Here is a 19607-nt window from a genome sequence, read left to right on the forward strand (position 1 = left end):
ATTTACATAAATGCATTTTCCTGTTGCTTTCATTTACATAAGTAAGACTAGCAGGCTACTTCTCCCTGTCATAACCAGAGATGACACAAAAAGAGCATGCCGGTAAACCCCTGAATTAAACTGGATTCCTTTTCAAACAGATTCCAGTTCACATGAAGTGCTGTGTGGTAAACAGATGGATTTGGCTGCAAAAGGAGTTTCATATTCAGACTGAAACAAGCTGCGACAGTTTCACACCAAAAATGATGGAAGCAACCCTCCCTCCATCTGGTGACAGGAGGGAGTGTGGGTGTGTGTGCATGTGTGCGTGTGTGTGCTAATTGCTAGAGCTCAGCTCCACACCTTTTTTATCAGAGATAATTAGGGAAAGAGAGCAAGAAAGAAAAAAAGCTCCTGGAGTCTTCAGTTGTTTGCTCACTCTCTCTCCTCCCTGCATGTGACGCTGTGTGTGCCCACCCACTCCTGAGGGGGAGAGAGACAGAGAGAGAAGACAGAGAGAGAGAAGAGAGAGAGAGAAGCGAGAGGAGGAGGGACACCGAGCGGCACAGTGAGCCAGTCTGTTTTCTGCTCCTAGTTCACTGTAGCTCTTCTGCCAGACAAGACTCACCCATCCACCATCACATGGTCTCAAACACATTCATTCTCACTACACGACAGCTGACAACACCTTTTCATTTTCTCAGCAGTAGCACATACTCACACAGTCAGATCCAAAAGAGGGTGAAAAAAGAAGCTTGATTTGTACTGCACACACACACACGCAAACACCAGCTCTGAGGAGGCTGGGTCGAGGCTGGAGACGGTGACTGGAGAATGGAATGGAACCTCAGAAGGATGGAAAGTGAACTGAGGCACATCAACCCAGACCTGCTGCAGCCCAGCAAGAGCTTCAAGAAGCCCTCCTCAGGCACCATCACCCTCAACGTAGGGGGGTTTCTGTACACTGCCCACCGGACCACACTTGCCAAGCACCAGGGGTCCTTTCTAGAAGAGTTGGCCAACGGTAAAAAGCCAGTTCAGCACACTGACTCCATGGGCAACCCATTCATTGATAGAGATGGTCCAGTTTTTCGCCATGTGCTCAACTACCTGCGAACCGGAGAGCTCCAGCTACCTGACGACTTCCGGGAGGCGGCCCTCCTGCGACGGGAGGCCAATTTTTATCATCTGAGTGAACTGGTGGAGGCAGTGGTCGACTGGGAAAGTCAGAGGGCAGCCCAGCGAGAACCTGCCTTTTTGGAGGTGACAGATAGCCATGAGAGGTCGCAGGGCCTCAAGGTGTACTGCAGTGACCCCGGCTTTATCGACAAGGTTAAAGGGCGGCTGGTTCAGATCTCCAAGAGCCGCCTTGATGGCTTTCCGGAAGAATTTGTGGTGTCATCCAACGTGATCCAGTTCCGACACTTCATCAAGTCGGAGCCCGGCTCACGGCTCGTTCTGAAGGAGGACAGCACATTCTTGTGCACGCTTGACTGTCTGAAACTAGAGACAGTGATGCTAGCATTGAGATCAGGCTTCAAGCTGGTCACCAGCCTCGACAGCAGCAAAGGCTCTGTGGTGGCGGCTGAGGCGCTGCATTTTGTCAAGTAGGATGGAAGCATTCAGAGAGAGGAGGAGAGGGAGAGGCAGAGAGAGAAAAGAGTAGTGCCTGATTCCATATCCACCCTGCTAATGTGAGGCATTGGATTGAAGATCCTGTAATATGTAATGTGTCATGGGTGGGAGAAGAAAAACAGGTAGATTGTACTGTCTAACAGGACAGTCTTCATATCTTTACTCAAATGTTGACTTACAAAAATATGATTTGATAAGTTTTGGGTGATTTTTATCAAGAGAATGGCATGTTGACATCAATCTTTGCACTGCTTTGTAAGCTAGTATAGAATAATCCAGATCAATTTAGCATTTATGGTATCTAAATTGAATGTGATGAGATGTAATACAAAAAGTAATTGTAATGTGAAAGACAAACCAACTGTGAATCCTTCCATAGAAGGGATCAAATTGAGATTCTGAACATCGACAGCTTTATCAGTGGATTTGTTTCTGTATGAGAACTGCTTCTGCTGCTTTGTCAACAGCTGCAAAAGCCCTCAAAACCAGCCGTGATGTGCACTGTTGTGCCATTCAGCTTTTACTACAATCTGTGCGTGTGTGTGCGTGTTGCTATACACTATGTGTGCTGTGTTTAGCTGGTTTAATAGCTTGTGTTTAGTTTATTAGCCTCTCTGGCGCCTGGAGGGAAAAAAAACAGCGCACTGATGTTGTTCTGGTTGTACTAACAAACTTCACATCCAAATCACACCGAAGCAACATGAAACTGTTTCTCCCATTATGTCAACAAGTTGAGTTTAAGTGCAAAGAACCGTGAATATTGTAAGGGCTTTGAATCTAGCATGATGCATGTGCACTAAATAAACTGTGTGTTTGTTAGTGCTGTGAGCCTCTGTGAAGCCAGTGCCACAACAATGCCTATTACTTTTCAATGTGAATATTTTACAAATAAAAATGACACTGAAACCATTGTTTCTAAGTGTTTTATATGGAAACGTCTGTGTTATATTCTTACTATGAATTTCAATAGAGGAAAGAAAATTTATAGCTTATGATACTCAAAAAATAATGCCTTTCTGTTGGTTTGGAAATATTTTGGGTCACATTAGAAGAATGAAAGATGGGCTCTATTACATCCTGTGATAAACCACAGGATGTAACAGAGTCCAATTTGAAGCCAGACCAAACTAGATGGTGAAATCTTCTTCTCACTTTGTCCCATGACTTTTATTGTTGCTGATCCTGTCTTTTTAAATTATCTCTAGCAAGGTCCGCAACTAGAGAAAATCTAAACACAACAGTCAACACTTGTCATTTTGACATCACTGTTTACAGGTGCAACAGAGTTAATCATACCCCCACAGTGACAGTGAGTGTTGGGGAAAAAGTCATTAAAACAAGTCTTCTCTGCCTGGTGTAAAATTCATCTTTAAAGTGATGAACTGCATTGAACTTTTAGTAATCTGGCATTGGACTTTCTGAATTCATCTTAAAGAATAATCACTTATCAAAAATGTCAACCGATTGTCTTACAGGAATCCTGCAGGAACTATCACCTTTTCTAGCTTGACAAAGTTTGTTGTCTGACAGTATTGGCTTATACTTACATTAGTCATAGTCGTTATGAAATTAATCTGTAAAAAAAACAACACTCGCAATCGTCAAGCAACAATGTTTGAGCCGAAAACCAGCTTCTTAAAAGAGTAAGTGGTAGTGGCTCGCTTCCACTAGCAAGCAGCAACTCCACCTGCAGAGGCCTTTAGGGAGTGCTATCAAATCCTCCCAGATCCAGTAAAGATATATAAAATAGGCCAGTCTGTGAGATAAATGCTGCCCTTTTCCCTCAAGGAGGATTTCTTTTTATCTCTCTGCATTGCACTCTGATGTGTGTCATCACTCTGCTCACTCTTAAAATGAGTTGAATTAGTGGACAATATGTTTATACCCCTCTACTGATTTGTTTTTGTGATGAATATTTTCCCTATTTAAGTTGATGCAGGGAGCCCTGAGCTTCTGATATCCTCAATGAACTAGTTCAGACAGAAAAAAAATAGGAACAAAGTTGTCTTTGTCTAACTAAAGTATTTCCCCACCACAGCTTTGATTTTATCAAGTAAGAAGGATATGTACCATAGACTAGATGTAACAAAATTATTTACAATTAATGTTGATAATAATGACAGACAGTGGCACAGACAGTAAATAAATAAGTGATTAATCATGTTATTCTAATACAAGTCTAATGAAAAGAAGATTAAAATATCTCTCCCTGAATTAGAAGAAATTAGTAGAAAACAACATAATTAAATGAGTAGTCCAGTAATGAATGCACTTCCACAAATATACCAGAGACATATTTAAAAGAAAAAAAAAAAAAAAAAAAAAAAGGGATCAATATCAACACACAGAGGCAGAGATATAACAATTTTTAGTCTATTGTGAGTAAAGATACAAAATGCTGAATCCCACATTTCCTATAATGCAACTCAATTGCATCTTTCAACAGACTTCCCCTGCCAGGTAAATGCCAGGTGAATGCCCACATCTTTCAAAAACTATGTCCCAGTTTGAAACACAAGGTTTCTGCCCAAGCCGACATAATCCAAAATAACCCTACTAACCCCTAACTAAATAAATTTCACCAAGCACGTCATAAATTATTTGGTTGATTATACTGGGTCACAAAAAAACACTATATAAAGGTGCAGTGGCTATGTTTAAGGCCGAAAAAGCTGTTTTGGCAGTGGATGACATTGCCAGCGCCAGAGCAAATGCAAAACAAATCTCAGCTGGTTTATGTCCAAACAATGTGAAGCACGGCTGCGTCAAGATCCATTTATGGAAACTGGTGGGAGTGGAAATGTTTAAATGTATTAATTCCAAACACTGAAATGCATTCATCTCCTCAAGAGTTTATTCCTGCCACAGTGAAAAAGCCTCTTTTAAACAATTTTATTTGCCTCTTGCTCGAACTTCAACTATGCAGAGTTGCCTTGTAAGTTGCCTAGTGGAGAACAACAATCAGCCACCTTTGAATGAACAGCATATCTCACTTTACCTCTAAGTGTGATCCCCCTCCATGGCGACTGTAACCATCTGCTCCAAACCGCCAGCCCAGCAGCTACCACCCCCATCATGACTCATACACCCACATCACCTTCTGACATCAGGCGAGCCTCATCCAAAGCCCGCTCCTCACAAAGACAGACAACAAACATACAATGCACATGTAACACCATGTGCAGCAAACAAAATGTGAGGAGAGTCAGTGAACGTGTGCTGTTCAGATGTCCTCCCTAGCACTGATACTTAACTGTCAACAACATCAAGCCTGAGGCCTTTTTAATTGCAGATCAGCTCCATGCATTTTTTCTGATGGTGACTTGTTTACTTATAAGTCACAGGTAAAAGTGATCCACACTTCATCAAAAGCAAGCAAAGGATGACAAAGGGGGGGCAGATGGAGCAGATGGAGAAAGAGAAGAGCGGTGGTAACAGCAGTGACAAAAGCTCAAACCATACCACCATCAACAGTCTTATCTCTTTCTTTTCACCTGTTGCCAGGCAAACTCAACTCCTACATCATACGCTCAGCAAGCTGCTTTCTGTCTCTCTAACACACCCCTCCTTATCATGATGCCTTAGTCGTGTGGTGCCGCCTGCCAAGAAAATGACTAACATACCTAAGATTTTCATCTTTCAACTTCTGAAAGAGAGGCAATGGCAGGAGGAGGAGGGGGAGAAAGAGACGAGGTGATGAAGTGGAGGAGGGGAGGTCAGGCGCCGTACACTTCCACTCTCAGCTCAGACAAAAGAGGCAGCAGCAACCATTATTCAGACACAAAAAAAAAAAAGAGATGAGAAACAGATGCAGAGAGGCAGGGGGCACAACGAAACAGTGAGTATAGAGAGTTGTTTTCATGCAATTATATATTTAGATATTTTTACATTGAAGCTGCCAGTAGCTGATACATTAAATCTGAGCTTTTTCATACTAGACATCCATAAACCAAGTTTTCCCTCAAGAACTGTACGTTTTCCTCTAGGTATAAAAGCCTGTGAAACAGCATTTATGCATAAAAAAAAGTGTGAATCATTTGTTCCCCGACTCAACCCTGAAGACTTGTGAAGTGAAGTGAGGGGAAATCCTTTTTTTTTTTCTATGAACAAATCATCTTCAGTCAATATCTTACAACTGGACAAAGAAAAGGTAATTTGTTTTCTGTATCAAGAAAATTACATGTGATTATGGTATATTCTTAAAACAATGCATTATAATGAATTCATTCTTACCATAAACTACTAGTATAATGTTCCAATTTAAATCTGTGACAGAATAGACAAAATCCTTTTAAAAGAAGAGAAAATAGTTAATAGTTTCCTGATTTAACTGTGATATGGATCATGACAGTAGGGCTGAGACCATTATTTCATTATAAAATCATAATAATAATCCAACCATTTTTTCAATTGATCATTTGATGTACAAAATGTTTGTAAAATGTATAGAATGATGAAAAATATCAATCACACTTTCCCAGAGCCTGAAATGATGTCATTCAAATTGCCTGTTCTGTTCAACCAACTATAGCAAAGCAAATCATCTCCACTGAGCAAGCTAACACTAATTTTTGGCATTCTTGTTATTCTTCTAACAAGTAGTTACTGATTTATTTTCTGCAATAAACAAATAATTAAATAGAAAATAAATAAAGACAACACAAGGAGTAAAGAGCAAGCCGCAGACAGAAAGCTATGAGTAGGATTTCCAGGAGAGCAGAAGCAAAGAGATGGAACGAAGTGGAGGAAGAAATCAGAGCCTACCTGCCCTCCACCCTCCTACTTTATGTGTGAAAGTGGTAATCAACACGCTTTGACAGAACATGACATCAGAGGTTGCAACAGTTTGAGAAGGTGTACAGTGTGTGCATTATGTGTATCCATGTGAATGAATTCATCAATTAAAATCAATGCCAATACCAATATTTGTAGAGTGATGTTATTAATGTTGTGTTTTTTTTCATCCCATAATTTATGTCTCTGATACAACACACAACAGACTGAACCTAATTGCTGGGGAACAAAATTCAACATACAGTCAACATGAATACTGTGGACCACAAAAGAACCGCACCACAGTCTGCTTGGAAGCGGTCAAGTTGTCCAGTTCTTTGGTCTGCATCAGGGTTTGATTTCCATTTTTCACATCAGCTCAAAAAAACTGCACTAAACACGGAAATGCATCAGGGTTTGTTTTAACTGAACCAAACAGGTTAGGTGTGAAAGAACCCTTCAATCTCATCAGATAACAGGTATCTAAAAAAGGAGAATATGGGTCACCACCAAATTATTATTATTTTTATTTTATTTATTTTTTTTTTTGTGAGGGATGGAGGCAATAAATATCAAACATTTGCCCCATGGCCTTCAGTGCAAGTAAGTGAGTGTAAGTACTGATCAGCACACCAGCTAACATACATCTGTTTCTCAAGAGGACATTATCACTGTTATGATCCATTTTAATTTGTGAGAAAAAGCTGCATGTTCCTGTCTGAACTATGTCTCCCACCTGTCTGTCAAACCTGAATTATGACTAACTGGAAGCTGCTGTCAATCTCACACCTAACCTCTTAGACAGAGCCTGATGTTCAATATGTAGCATTAATCATGCAGCTTTCCATTTTTCTTCTCTGCTCTATTTGGCGGTAGCAGCTGGGGTTTATCTTCAGGAGCTGAATGTGAAGAAAATATACTCAGCTTAGGTCTGATTTGGACAAAGCAATGCTAAAACTCTGAACACTGACAACCAGACTAATGGTGGGTGAGCAGCCTTAAGGGTGAGTGAGGCAGGTTTGGTACTGTTTAGTAAAAGCCTCCCACACATCACAAAACAATTTTCTTGCTGAGACATCTCACACAAAAGTAATACAAACATATGGACCTGTGTGCGGAGGAACGACCATCATATCATGGACAACTCTGACAAGCCATTATTATATTTTTAATAAAGTGTCAGTCTTAGTTTCCAGCCAGCTCATGCACTGGTCTAACAATAATGTGATACTTTTTATTAATGTGTCACTGTGTATGACTCCCTACAAAGGAAATAGCTAACTCTAATCTACCTCTAAAAACCCACTGGTGGAGGTCAGCCGAGTTTTCTGGATTTTAAATACAGAAATGGGCTGTTAGAGTAAATTGGACTCCTCTTTTGAAACGCAGCAATAATGGCAGGGAAATAAAACACAGGAAAAGCTCTCCAATTCTCTTATACAAAAACATAGATTGGCAAACTGGGAACTGTAGCAACAGTATTGCCTTACGAAATTACAAGTGAAGAGATGCAGGTAAAATTATAGGAAAAATGTAAAATCACAGCGTTTCACCATGGTCTATAGTTGTCTTTGTGTGGCTGCTTTGATTGTATTGAAATACACTTAAACATCATGACAAAAATACCATCAACTGTGAACTGGGACAAAAGACTTCCATGAAAATGTATGCAAATTACTGTATTCACAGTTAGGAGTCAGGACATTTCCATTAACTCCGTAGAACAATGGCAAGGGTCATGAAAGAGACGAACACTTCAACGCTTTCCATGTGCAACTTAATAGAAAACATGACTTAGAGAGGTTACTCTCCCCACATTTTCTTACAATGTGCTTTCCTATAACCGTAGTCTTGCAGCAACCTACTGACACAGGCTCACAGTATCTCTGGGCAACAGAGTGTCACGTTTTAGTCCTCTATCATTACTCTGGGTGTCACATGTCTCTTGTGTGGGAGCACAGCAGGGGCTGGACAAACCTTTATTTCATGCAGCAAAACAGAAATGAGAACACAGATGACATTTCTCTATCTAGACAATTGCTGGCTAACACTTCTATTTTCACCTTGGCCAACAACGAGAGTGCATCTCTGAGAAGAATAGAAGGCCTTGAAGCACAGTAATTCAGCCCTGCAATTCACTGTGACTGCAGGGAAAAAGTTACTTTTGAGGGAACCTGTTGGTTGCACATACCAATCTTTAATTCACAAATTTAGACTTTTGTTGTCTGGTAAAATACAACAGGCTTTGGATGTAGTAAGAGAAGGGTTTATGGCCAGAGAACAAGCAACAAACCCTCTACCAGCCCTCTTTAAATAGAAAACCATGCTCCCTGAGTACTGGAAAAGCCTACAACCCTCTCCTACTTCATGGTGCCAGAAAGTAAAAGAATGGGCAGTGTGTTTCATTGGCAGTGTGTGTGTAATCCTTAAGGTGCTTTCTGACAGCGAATGTGAATGTGTACAGCTATTTGCCACTGATGTCTGAGGTGATGATAGGTCAACATTTTCAACTTGCTGCCACGGCAACCACAAAAAATACACACAGTATAAAATTAATATGATCAATATAACCCACTAATAAATTTTACATTTCTATTTTAATGCACAATGACCTACACTATGCACCTATAAGCCAAAAAACACTAAAATGCCTCACAGATGAAGTGAATAATGTTGATTATCTGTTATTCTTTTATTATACTCCATTTACTTAGTAAGGTGATGGGTGCACACTCTGGAAGAGGACAAGCCAGTGGAGGAAAACGCTCTAGGAAATGTTCTGCTGAGAAACCCTGGGTCCTGGTATTCATGTGGACATCAATTTGACATGTGCCACACATGTAAGCATTGTTGCGAACCAGGTATGCCTGTTCATGGCAATAAAATTCCACACAATTAAACTGCGTTTTACAATACAGACAATAATGTGCACAATGGAGAAATATAAATAAGTCAGATCCTTCAAAATTAATTTGTACATTAGAAACAATGGACTCTTACACTCTAAATGTGCTGCTGCTAGTGTGAATGTGTGAAACTGTAAATGAGAGGTGGTGGGGTTGTTAGAAAAGAGCACAAAGCTCACATGAATTTCCACAGATGAATAAACACTACAAAACAAATACCAGGGTGACTGGAAATTCCTATGATATTTCGAGAATGGTATTTTTTCCATGTCATTTCTGCTGGTGCTGTGAGATCGCAGAGAGCAAGCTGACAGCTTCAACCAGCTCTGACAGTGAGTATACCCACGAGGCTTGAGTGCTCCGACAACAGGAACTCTATAGCCTCGCATTGCATTACAGCCTTAACTCAACTCAACCAGACTGTACCTTGACGTCAGACATGAAACAGCCCAATCACACAGCTATTAGTGCACAACTTCCAGTACAGCGAGAGAAACTGCTTAAAGATGAAGATGAATGCCAACGATTCACACTACATGCCAGCTGAATCCCTGTCAATGAAGTTAAATACAGTCTTGAAAGCATGTGTTGTTAATGTCGTCGTATTACAAATTCACTCTTTTCAAGAGGTATCCAGTCAAGAGATATTCCTCTTCAAACCCTCCACAATTCATGAGCCACACTTTTGGAATGAACCAACAAAGCTAAGCCAGCCACACTCCTTCAATAAAACACCTACGACAGTCTGCCCAGGATCCAACCAACAGCCCGCACAGTTACACTGGTTTAGTGCATAACGCTACGCCACAACAGGGATTTTACATAATAACAAGGCAGGAAAACAGCAGCTTATCCCTTTCACACAAACTACACAAGCATTAATGAATTTCTTTGTCTTACATTTTGCCTGCTTTCAGACCCCTGAATCACAGCCCACATCCCTGCTTTCCTCCGTGGTTAAAAACCTGGTGTTATTCCTGTGAATGGCTGTTTCAGCTGAGCCAGTCAGAGTATCTGCCAGTGACACTATAGTTGGTGACTTTATAAAGCTGTGACAGATCAAACAGACAAGGACATATCTTAAAGATAGTGTTGCAAAAAAAAGGTGAGCTGCTTGTATTCAAATCCGTTTACCATGCCTCAAATTTTTTCTTTTACTGATATTGTCGATGTTCCTCAAAGACAACAATACTACATATATGTTAGGGCCATCCATTTTTTATTATTTCAATTTCATTTCAGAAAAATATGTTTTTTTCTGTCAATTTAATAAGGCAGATGGATCTAGATACTACAATACCCATGAGCCTTGGCCCCCGTTGTTATGCAGAAGGCGCTAGTATTGGGTACAAATCAGATTTTAGCGAATTCAAAACGCTTTGTCATTGCATTTGTGATCAAAACACACACTGTAAAATAACAGCTCAGAATGTTCCAAGTCCAATTGTTATTTAGTCGAAGTAGTAGAAAATTAGTAGAAAAATAGAAGAAAAAAAAATAGAATTAATCTAGAATTGTGCAGCATAAAAACTAATTAACTAAAAAAGTAATAACTGCAGCAGCATCACTTGGTAATAATTTGTTAATTTATTAAGTTTTTTATTAAAAGATTGGTCTCAAAATTCTAGTCTAGGCATCAAAAAAGTCAATTTTGAAACTAACAAAGCACATAATTTCTGTTTACACTGTCTGATACATAGTGTCAGTGATCTAAAACATGAACAGAGAGCATCGGATTTGGTATCTGTCCTTAAGAATGAAGCATTCTTCTAGAGTCAATATCTACATGTGTGCTTAATAGACGAGAATGCAATGCAGCAAAAGGAAATGCAAAATTTCACAGCTCAACAAGTAGATGGCTTATTTAAAATGAATGTCTATAATCAAAGCAGTAGTGTCAAACTGGGTGTTCAAAAGGCACAATACTTCAAAAAGTAACTCCTACAATCTTTAAAGTTTTACAAATAGACAAAATGAAAAACAACAATCTGTTCAGTTTTTCAGTAATTTCAAAGGACTAAAAGAATTGCAAAGTTTCAGTGAAAAGCTTTAGGGGGGAACTGAAAGAATACTGTATACTGTAACAGAGCAGTACATTACATCTGGCTTTCTGCTCTCCTCTGCACGCTTCTGTGGCAACTAAGCCTGTTGCTTAGCAACCTCTTAATCAATACCTGGTCCTTGCCGGAACAAAGCAGAACGAGAGGGGAAATAATGGAGGAACATTTAGCTAGCAGCCTTACAGTACAAAAGCCATGTCAGACACCATTTGTGTACATATCAATCATTGACAGTCACCATGAGAAACCTCTCGCTATTGTTGGCTCGCTGAATACTTGTATAACAGAGGTGGAGGAATGGATTATATAGAGTCTGAGATGTACAGATTGTATTAGATACTGCATGGCTAGCTGGATTACATATTTCCTAACAAATGAACACAGACAGAGCTGTCTTAGCCCATTTTAGGTCTTAATGAGGAATAAATGCTTGTGTTCTGTTTGGTCACACAACAACCTGAGTCCCATTTTGTGAACTGTATATCACTGCCATACTTTTTGTAATATATGACTATGTGACACTTAAACACAATACTAGCATCATTATGAATTTTATGTTTTGAGTAATGAACTGAAGTGAACTGAAATATCAGGGATCATCAGCGTCGGGAGGATTTTGTATTTGTGCCCTATAATGCATCCAAAATTACAAAAGTTATTATCTCAACTGAAATTTGTCAATTTCGGGTGTGGCAGGGTACATTAAGACGTTATCTTCGTATTCTGCAAAAACAGAAAATGAGCACAGAATTTGTGGGCTTTGCCCATTATGTGGTGGGGGTACTGTAACGTCACAGTAATGTTAGAAGGGCAGTAGAAAGAGACCTATCATAGCAGAAGTACTCTAGTTAAGTGGTATTGTATTTAGTGTTGCATGGTATACTGATACTAGAAGAGTATCGCAATAACCTGCTGTTAAAAACAGTACCATACCCCATTTGATAAATGTCTCAAGAGCCGTATTTCCTGAGTTTCATGATTCAGATCGTGGATAAATATAAATTACATAAAATGCAAGTCGTTGACTTCATGCCCAGTCCAGGATTATTCAATAGTTGCACAAAAGTAGACTGAACATAAATTACTCAACTCCTTGGTGGAGGTCAGCTCTGTAATGAGCGCATCTTTTAGATCTCTATTTAGTAAAATTTGATGTAAAAATGACCAATTAATGAGAACAGACACATGGTATTGTTCAGTATCAGTATGGAGATATTTATGTAGGTATTGTATCAAAGTCATCATCTTGGTATTGTGACAACATTAATTGTATTAACACTGTGGTATATTCTTTCATGATTTAACTGGGCAATGTCCTTGTTACTGAGACAGCTAAAACTCCCTGTTTGTGAAAAATCGACATGAAGAGCCAGTAGTGTCCGACTTCAAACATTGTGTTTGATGTCTACATTAATCTTCTGAATTGAAAATTAAAAAATAAGTTTTACAAGGAGCATATGTGAAGGTAATATAGTAAAAACTGACAAGATTTCAAACTAGATTTCACACATGTAAAAACCGGAGTACGTGAGAGGCAAAAAGTGTGAAAGTGAGGACGCAAGTGCAGATCAAACCATTGCAAGTGTATAAGTGCAGGTACAGTGAGGTTGGATAGCACAGAATCTTGTTTTTGTATGTGTGTGTGTGTGTGTGTGTGTGTGTGTGTGTGTGTGTGTGTGTGTGTGTCTGTGCACGCTTTCGTATTTTAAAAGAGTAAGACCACAGGAAAGTGAGTGGGAGACCAGTATCATACCATACACCTTTCTGCGGGTCAGTGGGGGTGGAGCTGAGCGTCAGTCAGGTAAATAGAAACTACACACCATCATATCTCTGAGGACATATTCCTACTTCTGTTTCCCGCGCACTTTCACAGTGAAGCCAGCCATCTGGAGCACTGACACCTTTAAGATAAAAGCCAAGAGACTTTCACGCCTCCTGAATGCCATGTTTCCACGGTTAACAAACACAAGAAAATAACACTGATGATCCTCTCTGACAATAAAATACAAAATTTTAGTAGTTTTATTTGAGTCTGGATGTATTTTTCAATAATCCAACAGAATTTTTGAAGAAAAAAATCATTGCAGAGCATTTTGAAGCGTTGCTGTTTTTGGTAGTAATAAGAGACTGAAATAACAGGAAAAAAAACATGAAAGAGAAAAATCCATTATCACATGTAGGAGGTATTAACGCACATGCAAGTGTGGGTGAATCTAAAGTGCATGAGGGCGGTGATAGAATAAACGTTGTGGCTGTCGAATATACCCTGGTGAAAAGAGAGAGTCAGAGCCTTAACATGCAGCAATTCAAATTTCCTGCCAGTTACCTTGCTCAGTAATACCCTTTTCATATATACATACATCAGACACATGTATTTTATACTAAATGTTCTCGCAGGTTAATATCTGGAGGCCACTGCAAGACTCCAGTCTGCAGCTCTAGTTCCTTCCTAATCTCTACTAAACCTCCACAGCTGAATCTCAGTTTCAGTGCAGGTTACCTCTCTTGCCTGGTCATTTTCAGCTGTTCACCCATGTGTGCTGTGTTCTCTCACTTTTTCCTTTTCTCTTCACTCTTTTGATTAGTTGATTAGCACATAAATGTTTGCAAATGCCCCTTAAAGCAGGTATTATCAAAAGCAGATAAATCTGCAGCTCCATTCAGCTTTCCAGAGCCTTTCACCTCATTGTTTAGTTTAATTCAACTCTTTTTGCACATCTGAAGTATTGTTAATAGATCTACTACACTAACATCTTTTTAATCTAATTTACTTTTCTTTCCTATGCCATTATACAAGCTTCCATCAAAACATTTAAAAGGATTGAGTAATATCCCTCAAAATACTGGAGAATATATTTGTTCATTGGGAGCACACAAGGTTGTACAGGAACTGGAAAATGATTCGTTTTTGTGGCCTGAAAAAAGAAAAGAAAAATCCAAATAGTGTCGTTTTTTTTTTTCCTTTCTCGTTTTCACTTACACAACATCCAGTTTGGAGTTAACTAACAGTACGAATGGATTCAGCTATATATGTACCATACTGACCAAAACAACATAGTGCTCCAGTGTATTTTCTCCACTACCAAGGGATGTCCTGCTAACAAAAGTAATGTAATTGATGTGCTCCTTCTCTGCCTGTATCTTGTTTTACTGTCTGCTCAGCTGCTTAATGAGACAATTATTTAAATGTTTCCTGTTTCTCTCGGCTGTTCCTCTAATTTAAATCAATGTACTTGTGGGGTCATGACAAGTTCCGTCCACTCCTTGTTGACATTTACAGTTCAAAAGCTTGACCCTGATGGCACCGGAGAGAGCAAAGACCATTTCACACTATGATTATTACAGGAAACTGACTCCATTTGCGCTGAAATTTGAACCACCAAAGTCATAAATGCCACTGGCCACTTAAAAATTGCTGGTTAACTTCACATAGAAGTGAATTTAAACACATGACTACACTGGGGAAAGGCATGTAAAATCTATATGCTGTGTGGTTTGGCCCCAACACAGCCAAAATGATACTGTAACAAAACACTTGGGGATAAAAACAGCTTATTAACCCGAGAAAAAAAAAAATACTCTCGCTGACCTCCACATGCACCATGGACAAATAACACACTACTAAGTCACTACTTTCAAATCTGTTACATAAATCGTAGCATATCAAACATTGATTTTGGACCTTAAATATATTGGATTGTCTGTCAACAACAACTCTGGCTTCTCTGCAATACATCACACATTATCAGCATGAGCTAATTCATGATTCTGCTGTGTCCATCTTATGCAGCACATTTTTGCAGTTGGCTTTCATAAAAGCTGAGAAAAGTTGAATCATGCAATATAATTCACCAATAACTTTCCTGATTTTCCTTTAGAACATGCCATGTTTAAGCTGCCCTACCAGTACTTTCATTGTTACTGAGCACTGGCAACCTGGGAGGTAAAGAATTGCCCTTGACATTTTAAAGTTTTTAATAAGTAACAGAATATTTTTATCTTTGATTTTAACCACCTTTTCTGTTTGATTTTTCTGTCATTTACCTTGTATTGTCTTGAAATATTAATTAAATCAAGTTCCTTATCATTTTATTGTATTACTCTGTTACATGAAAGTTAACTATAAAGCTATCCCATTTAAAGTAACATCATGATCTATTGTAATTCTCAGGTCACATGCTGTTAGACACTAAACCGTACAGTTTAAGCTATTTTTAAGCTCTGTGTCTGATGCAAATTCCTGCCAATCCTGCTGGCTCATAAGCAGTATGACACATCATGCCTGGCAGCAAACATCTTCCATAAAGCAGAAGCCACTCTCATTGTTTTCATGAATTTCAAAGTGCAATCAATGTAGCAAAGCCAGAAAACCTATGAAACTGGAAGAACTAAGGCTACATGTCATGTGATATGGAACTATGCTGAGTAAATTCCCTGTGAGTTCATTCTCTATTATCTGTCAAAAGAGAAGCTTCAGGATTTGTCTCTCCATCCAAATTAATTAAAAAAGACATTTTAAACTGGTTTAGCTTGTGCAAGACAGTCAACCAAACTTGTAACTCTGACTACATTTTAGATTTAAGACAAACTTTTTTATATTATGTTCATTTTCTTCTGGGAAACCGCAACATGCTCATTCTGAATCAAGAAAAACCACACTGCCCTGTGGACCATTACACGACTCACATATATTGTCAAATCTATTTCAGTTTGAACCCTCTAACAACCTGTCAAGCACACGTTTCAGATTATATTATGTAGCACAAAAGAAACAGAGAGGCAAGGGGCTGGAAAAGTTGAGATGCAGACTGACCTGTGTCGCTCTGGCTGAAGACAGCCATGGTCTGTCCACCCACTGTGTGCATAGTGAAGGGATGATCCCTTGGGACCTGCAGTGTTCCATCTTTCTCCCCCACAGCACCCAAGGCACTCAGCTCCGCATTCAGGCTGAAACATACCTGAGAAACACAGCTGAGTCAAGACACTGCTGACTTTGATTCACCACATAAGGTCAAATATGACATGATGAAACTGATACCCCAGAGAAGTCAGTGTTCAGTGCAGCAGCAAACACTGACAGAACAAACATGAAAACAAAGAAGAAATAGGAAGACAACGGAAAAAGGCAGTATAATCTGGCAAAAACGATCATTAGCAACAAGTAATTAAGAGTCAGGCTGGCTGAATCAATGTGCTTGTTAATTCACCAAATAAGTGAAAAGGGCTTAGATTATCACAGTTTATCAATGTGTCAATCACTGCCACTAACCCCCCCCCCCCCCCCATGCCGAAAGTTGTACAGGTATACTGCACAAACTGTCTGTGAAGTATCATATGAAGTTGTCTCACCTCTGTTTTGTCTTGCTTTCTGTCAGGTGTATGAGAAGACAGAAAAAGTGTACATCACTGATACGATTTAGGGCTGTACCTAATGGCTATTATTGTTGATGAATCTGCCAATTATATTCCTGATAAATTGATTAATCATTTTGTTCATAAAATGTCAGAAACTAGCGAAAAATACCCTGTCAAATTTCTCACAGTCCAAGATCTTCATATGGCTTGTTCTGTCCAATCAACATTTCAAAACTCAATATATTCAGTTTACCATCATGTATGCCAAAGATAAGCATTAAATACTCAAACCTGAGAAGATGAAACTGGCAAATATATTTTTTTAATAATTAGAACCATTATTCCCTTTTCAAAATAGCTGCTGAAGAATTTTCTGTCCATTAACAGATTAACTAATCAATTAATGGACTAACTGTAGCAGCTCTAATACTGATAATCATATGAAGAGAACAATAAAATGTATTAGAGGCTTCTTAATGAAAAGTTAGGCACATACTTTCCAATTGTAATCTTTCCAACTTCTCCCCTTTCTGTGGCCTTGTCCCATTGCTGAGATAAATACTTGGGAACCTGGTGAGGAATATGATCCAACTTTAGTTACATACACACAAAACAGACTCAACAAAACACATCTCTTTACAGTTTTAATTAATCACTTTTATTCCAATTTTTCCTATTTCTATGAGAATGACACTGACAAGCAGTGCTCAATTTAGTAAGTTAATGTAATTCGTTCAGTTAAATTGCTTGCTAGCTTAGCTTCAGTTGACAAACTTATTCCGTTAATATATATATATATAAACACTTTTTACTTTACTGAAATAATGTGCTACTTCGGTTACTTTGCTACATTTGCAGTTGAACAAACCTTTACAAGCCACACGCCTTTACTTTGTTTGACTCCGGATAGGTTAACCTCCATTTTATCTGACATTGTGTCAACGTTCAGAGCTCAGGGGTGAACTACAGATAGCAGAGTGCTCGTGACGTTAACGTCTCAATTTAGAGCCCGGTACCCAATTTAACCAGAATAAACTACAAAATAAAACTTCCTGTTTCATCTTTCAAAATAAAACTCAGAATATCAACACTTCTGTGGACTAGATAATAGGCACACAACGTAACAGCTTTATTAATTTACAACAACGATTTGATCTTTATTTATCATTGAATTTATGTTAATATTAAGAATAAGATACAAAAGACAAAGACGGAAAAAGTACATAATGACAAGTCAAACACAAATGACTCAGATGTGATTTTGTGAACTGCAGGCTATTAATAAAAATTGATTGACGTGATTTTCCCTTATTAAGACAATCACATAACTGTGTGATAATCAGTTTGAGGTGATATATTCAATTGTATCAGTAGTGTAATGTAATCAGTTTTAATGGTTTGAGAATAATCAACACTAAAACATTATATTGACTGGTTGGGTCACTTTTACAACTGAATCTGATGCCTTTTGTTGAAGAGGGAACCTCTGTCGAAATCTCAGATCTTCCTTATTTGATTTAATAATGTGCTTATACTGTGCATATATTCAATTTAGTTGGCATTCAGTAGAGTTGCCACACAGCAGAGTAGGGTCATGTATTAATCTAACAGAGAAATACTGCACACCATGCAAGTGGGGGGGGGGGGGGGGGGGGGGGGCAAAAGGTTGAAAGGAGATCAATAGCTCATTTTTGCCTCAAAGTCCCTTTGCAGATTGCATGTAGTCAGACCATGATGGGCAAATTAATTATATAGTCTTGTTACTCCACCTGCAACTGCTACCAGCGTCTAACAAAATGTTCTTGTCATAATAATTTTAAAAGCGCTATGGACTGAGGTCATATTGCCACAAGAGCTCATGACAACTTCTGAACTCTAAAGTCAAGGCCTCTTGAGTCACCACCCACATCTCTGATTTATTCCGTAAAGTGAAACAAATTTGTAATTCAGTCTGATTATCAGGCCACTTAAATCCACGGTCAAGCATGGTAATGAATATATAACATGTTGATAAAGCAGGTGGCTTCCTGGATGGACTGTAGCCCACACGTTCATTTCATCATTAGCAATTAAACCACCAGACTACCATCTTACGAGAGGAATCTGTCTGCCATCTCACTCTGTGAGGGCCTGCAAAGAAATCTTCTGCATCTCCTTTCCGATATTTATTGAAAGATTTGAATTACAGTTAAATGTACCATCTTAACATTATCAAACATCTTTTAAAATTAAATGTCAAAGAAGAGGGGAGAGCAAATATAAAACAAGCATAATTAAATAGAGTGCTTACTCGTCAAAATGTTTAAGTGGATTTTAAGTGAAGCAACAAATCAACAAGTCAATTTGCATTTAAGATTTACTGGCAGTAATAATTATGTTTGAACTTTTTAAAGACATGAAACACACTGATACTCAAAATTTAGTTGTATTAATATTCTTGTGGCTTGTTTTCTAAATTTCTATGGGTCTATAATATTATTATGATTTAATGATTTTATCTATTTCATATGCACTTTTATACTCTTGACTTTGTCTTTTATCATTATTTGAAAAATGCATGCATATGCATTATTTTAATGAAAAGACTTAAACATTTTTGTCTCCCTATTTAACAGAGACTAGAAGCATCACCATGTGGATCAACAGAAAGCCTGCACTTGTCTACAACTGTACAGTCCAGTTGGTCCTACAGCAGCACTTGTGAAGACGATAATATAATGTGTAAACATCAAATGTGATGAAGTGTTCCACCCTTTACTGTCTATCGCTGATGTCTTTCCCCCACATTTTCATAATTTTCGACTACCTCTATATCCACAAGCGGGAGATATTCTTCCTTCCAGTGTACAGTATGTCAGCATTGAGAAAAATATGAAATTTTCCGTCCACAATAAAACAA

The 19607-nt window shown here is 38.6% G+C and overlaps 2 protein-coding genes across 3 annotated transcripts in view; one reads left to right on the forward strand and one right to left on the reverse strand.

The window, feature by feature from the left end:
* Positions 1–17692, reverse strand: part of LOC130177046 (general transcription factor IIF subunit 2-like) — a 39308-nt gene extending 21616 nt beyond the window's left edge. The window contains exons 1-4 of one of the 2 annotated variants that reach the window (XM_056388461.1): positions 17577–17692; positions 17205–17278; positions 16703–16721; positions 16167–16311 (exon numbers count right to left, since the gene is read on the reverse strand). In XM_056388461.1, the coding sequence (XP_056244436.1) occupies positions 16167–16311; positions 16703–16721; positions 17205–17278; positions 17577–17642 (304 nt within the window). In that variant the 5' untranslated portion in view covers positions 17643–17692. The remainder of the gene's footprint in view (positions 1–16166; positions 16312–16702; positions 16722–17204; positions 17279–17576) is intronic. The other variant, XM_056388462.1, reaches the window with a different exon arrangement.
* kctd4 (potassium channel tetramerization domain containing 4) lies at positions 510–2520 on the forward strand. Its single transcript, XM_056388460.1, has one exon. The coding sequence runs from the start codon at positions 814–816 to the stop codon at positions 1588–1590; it is 777 nt and encodes a 258-aa protein (XP_056244435.1). The 5' UTR covers positions 510–813; the 3' UTR covers positions 1591–2520.
* Positions 17693–19607: the final 1915 nt, after the last annotated feature.

Source organism: Seriola aureovittata, chromosome 11 (genome assembly GCF_021018895.1).
Source record: "Seriola aureovittata isolate HTS-2021-v1 ecotype China chromosome 11, ASM2101889v1, whole genome shotgun sequence".
Taxonomy (NCBI): Eukaryota; Metazoa; Chordata; class Actinopteri; order Carangiformes; family Carangidae; genus Seriola; species Seriola aureovittata.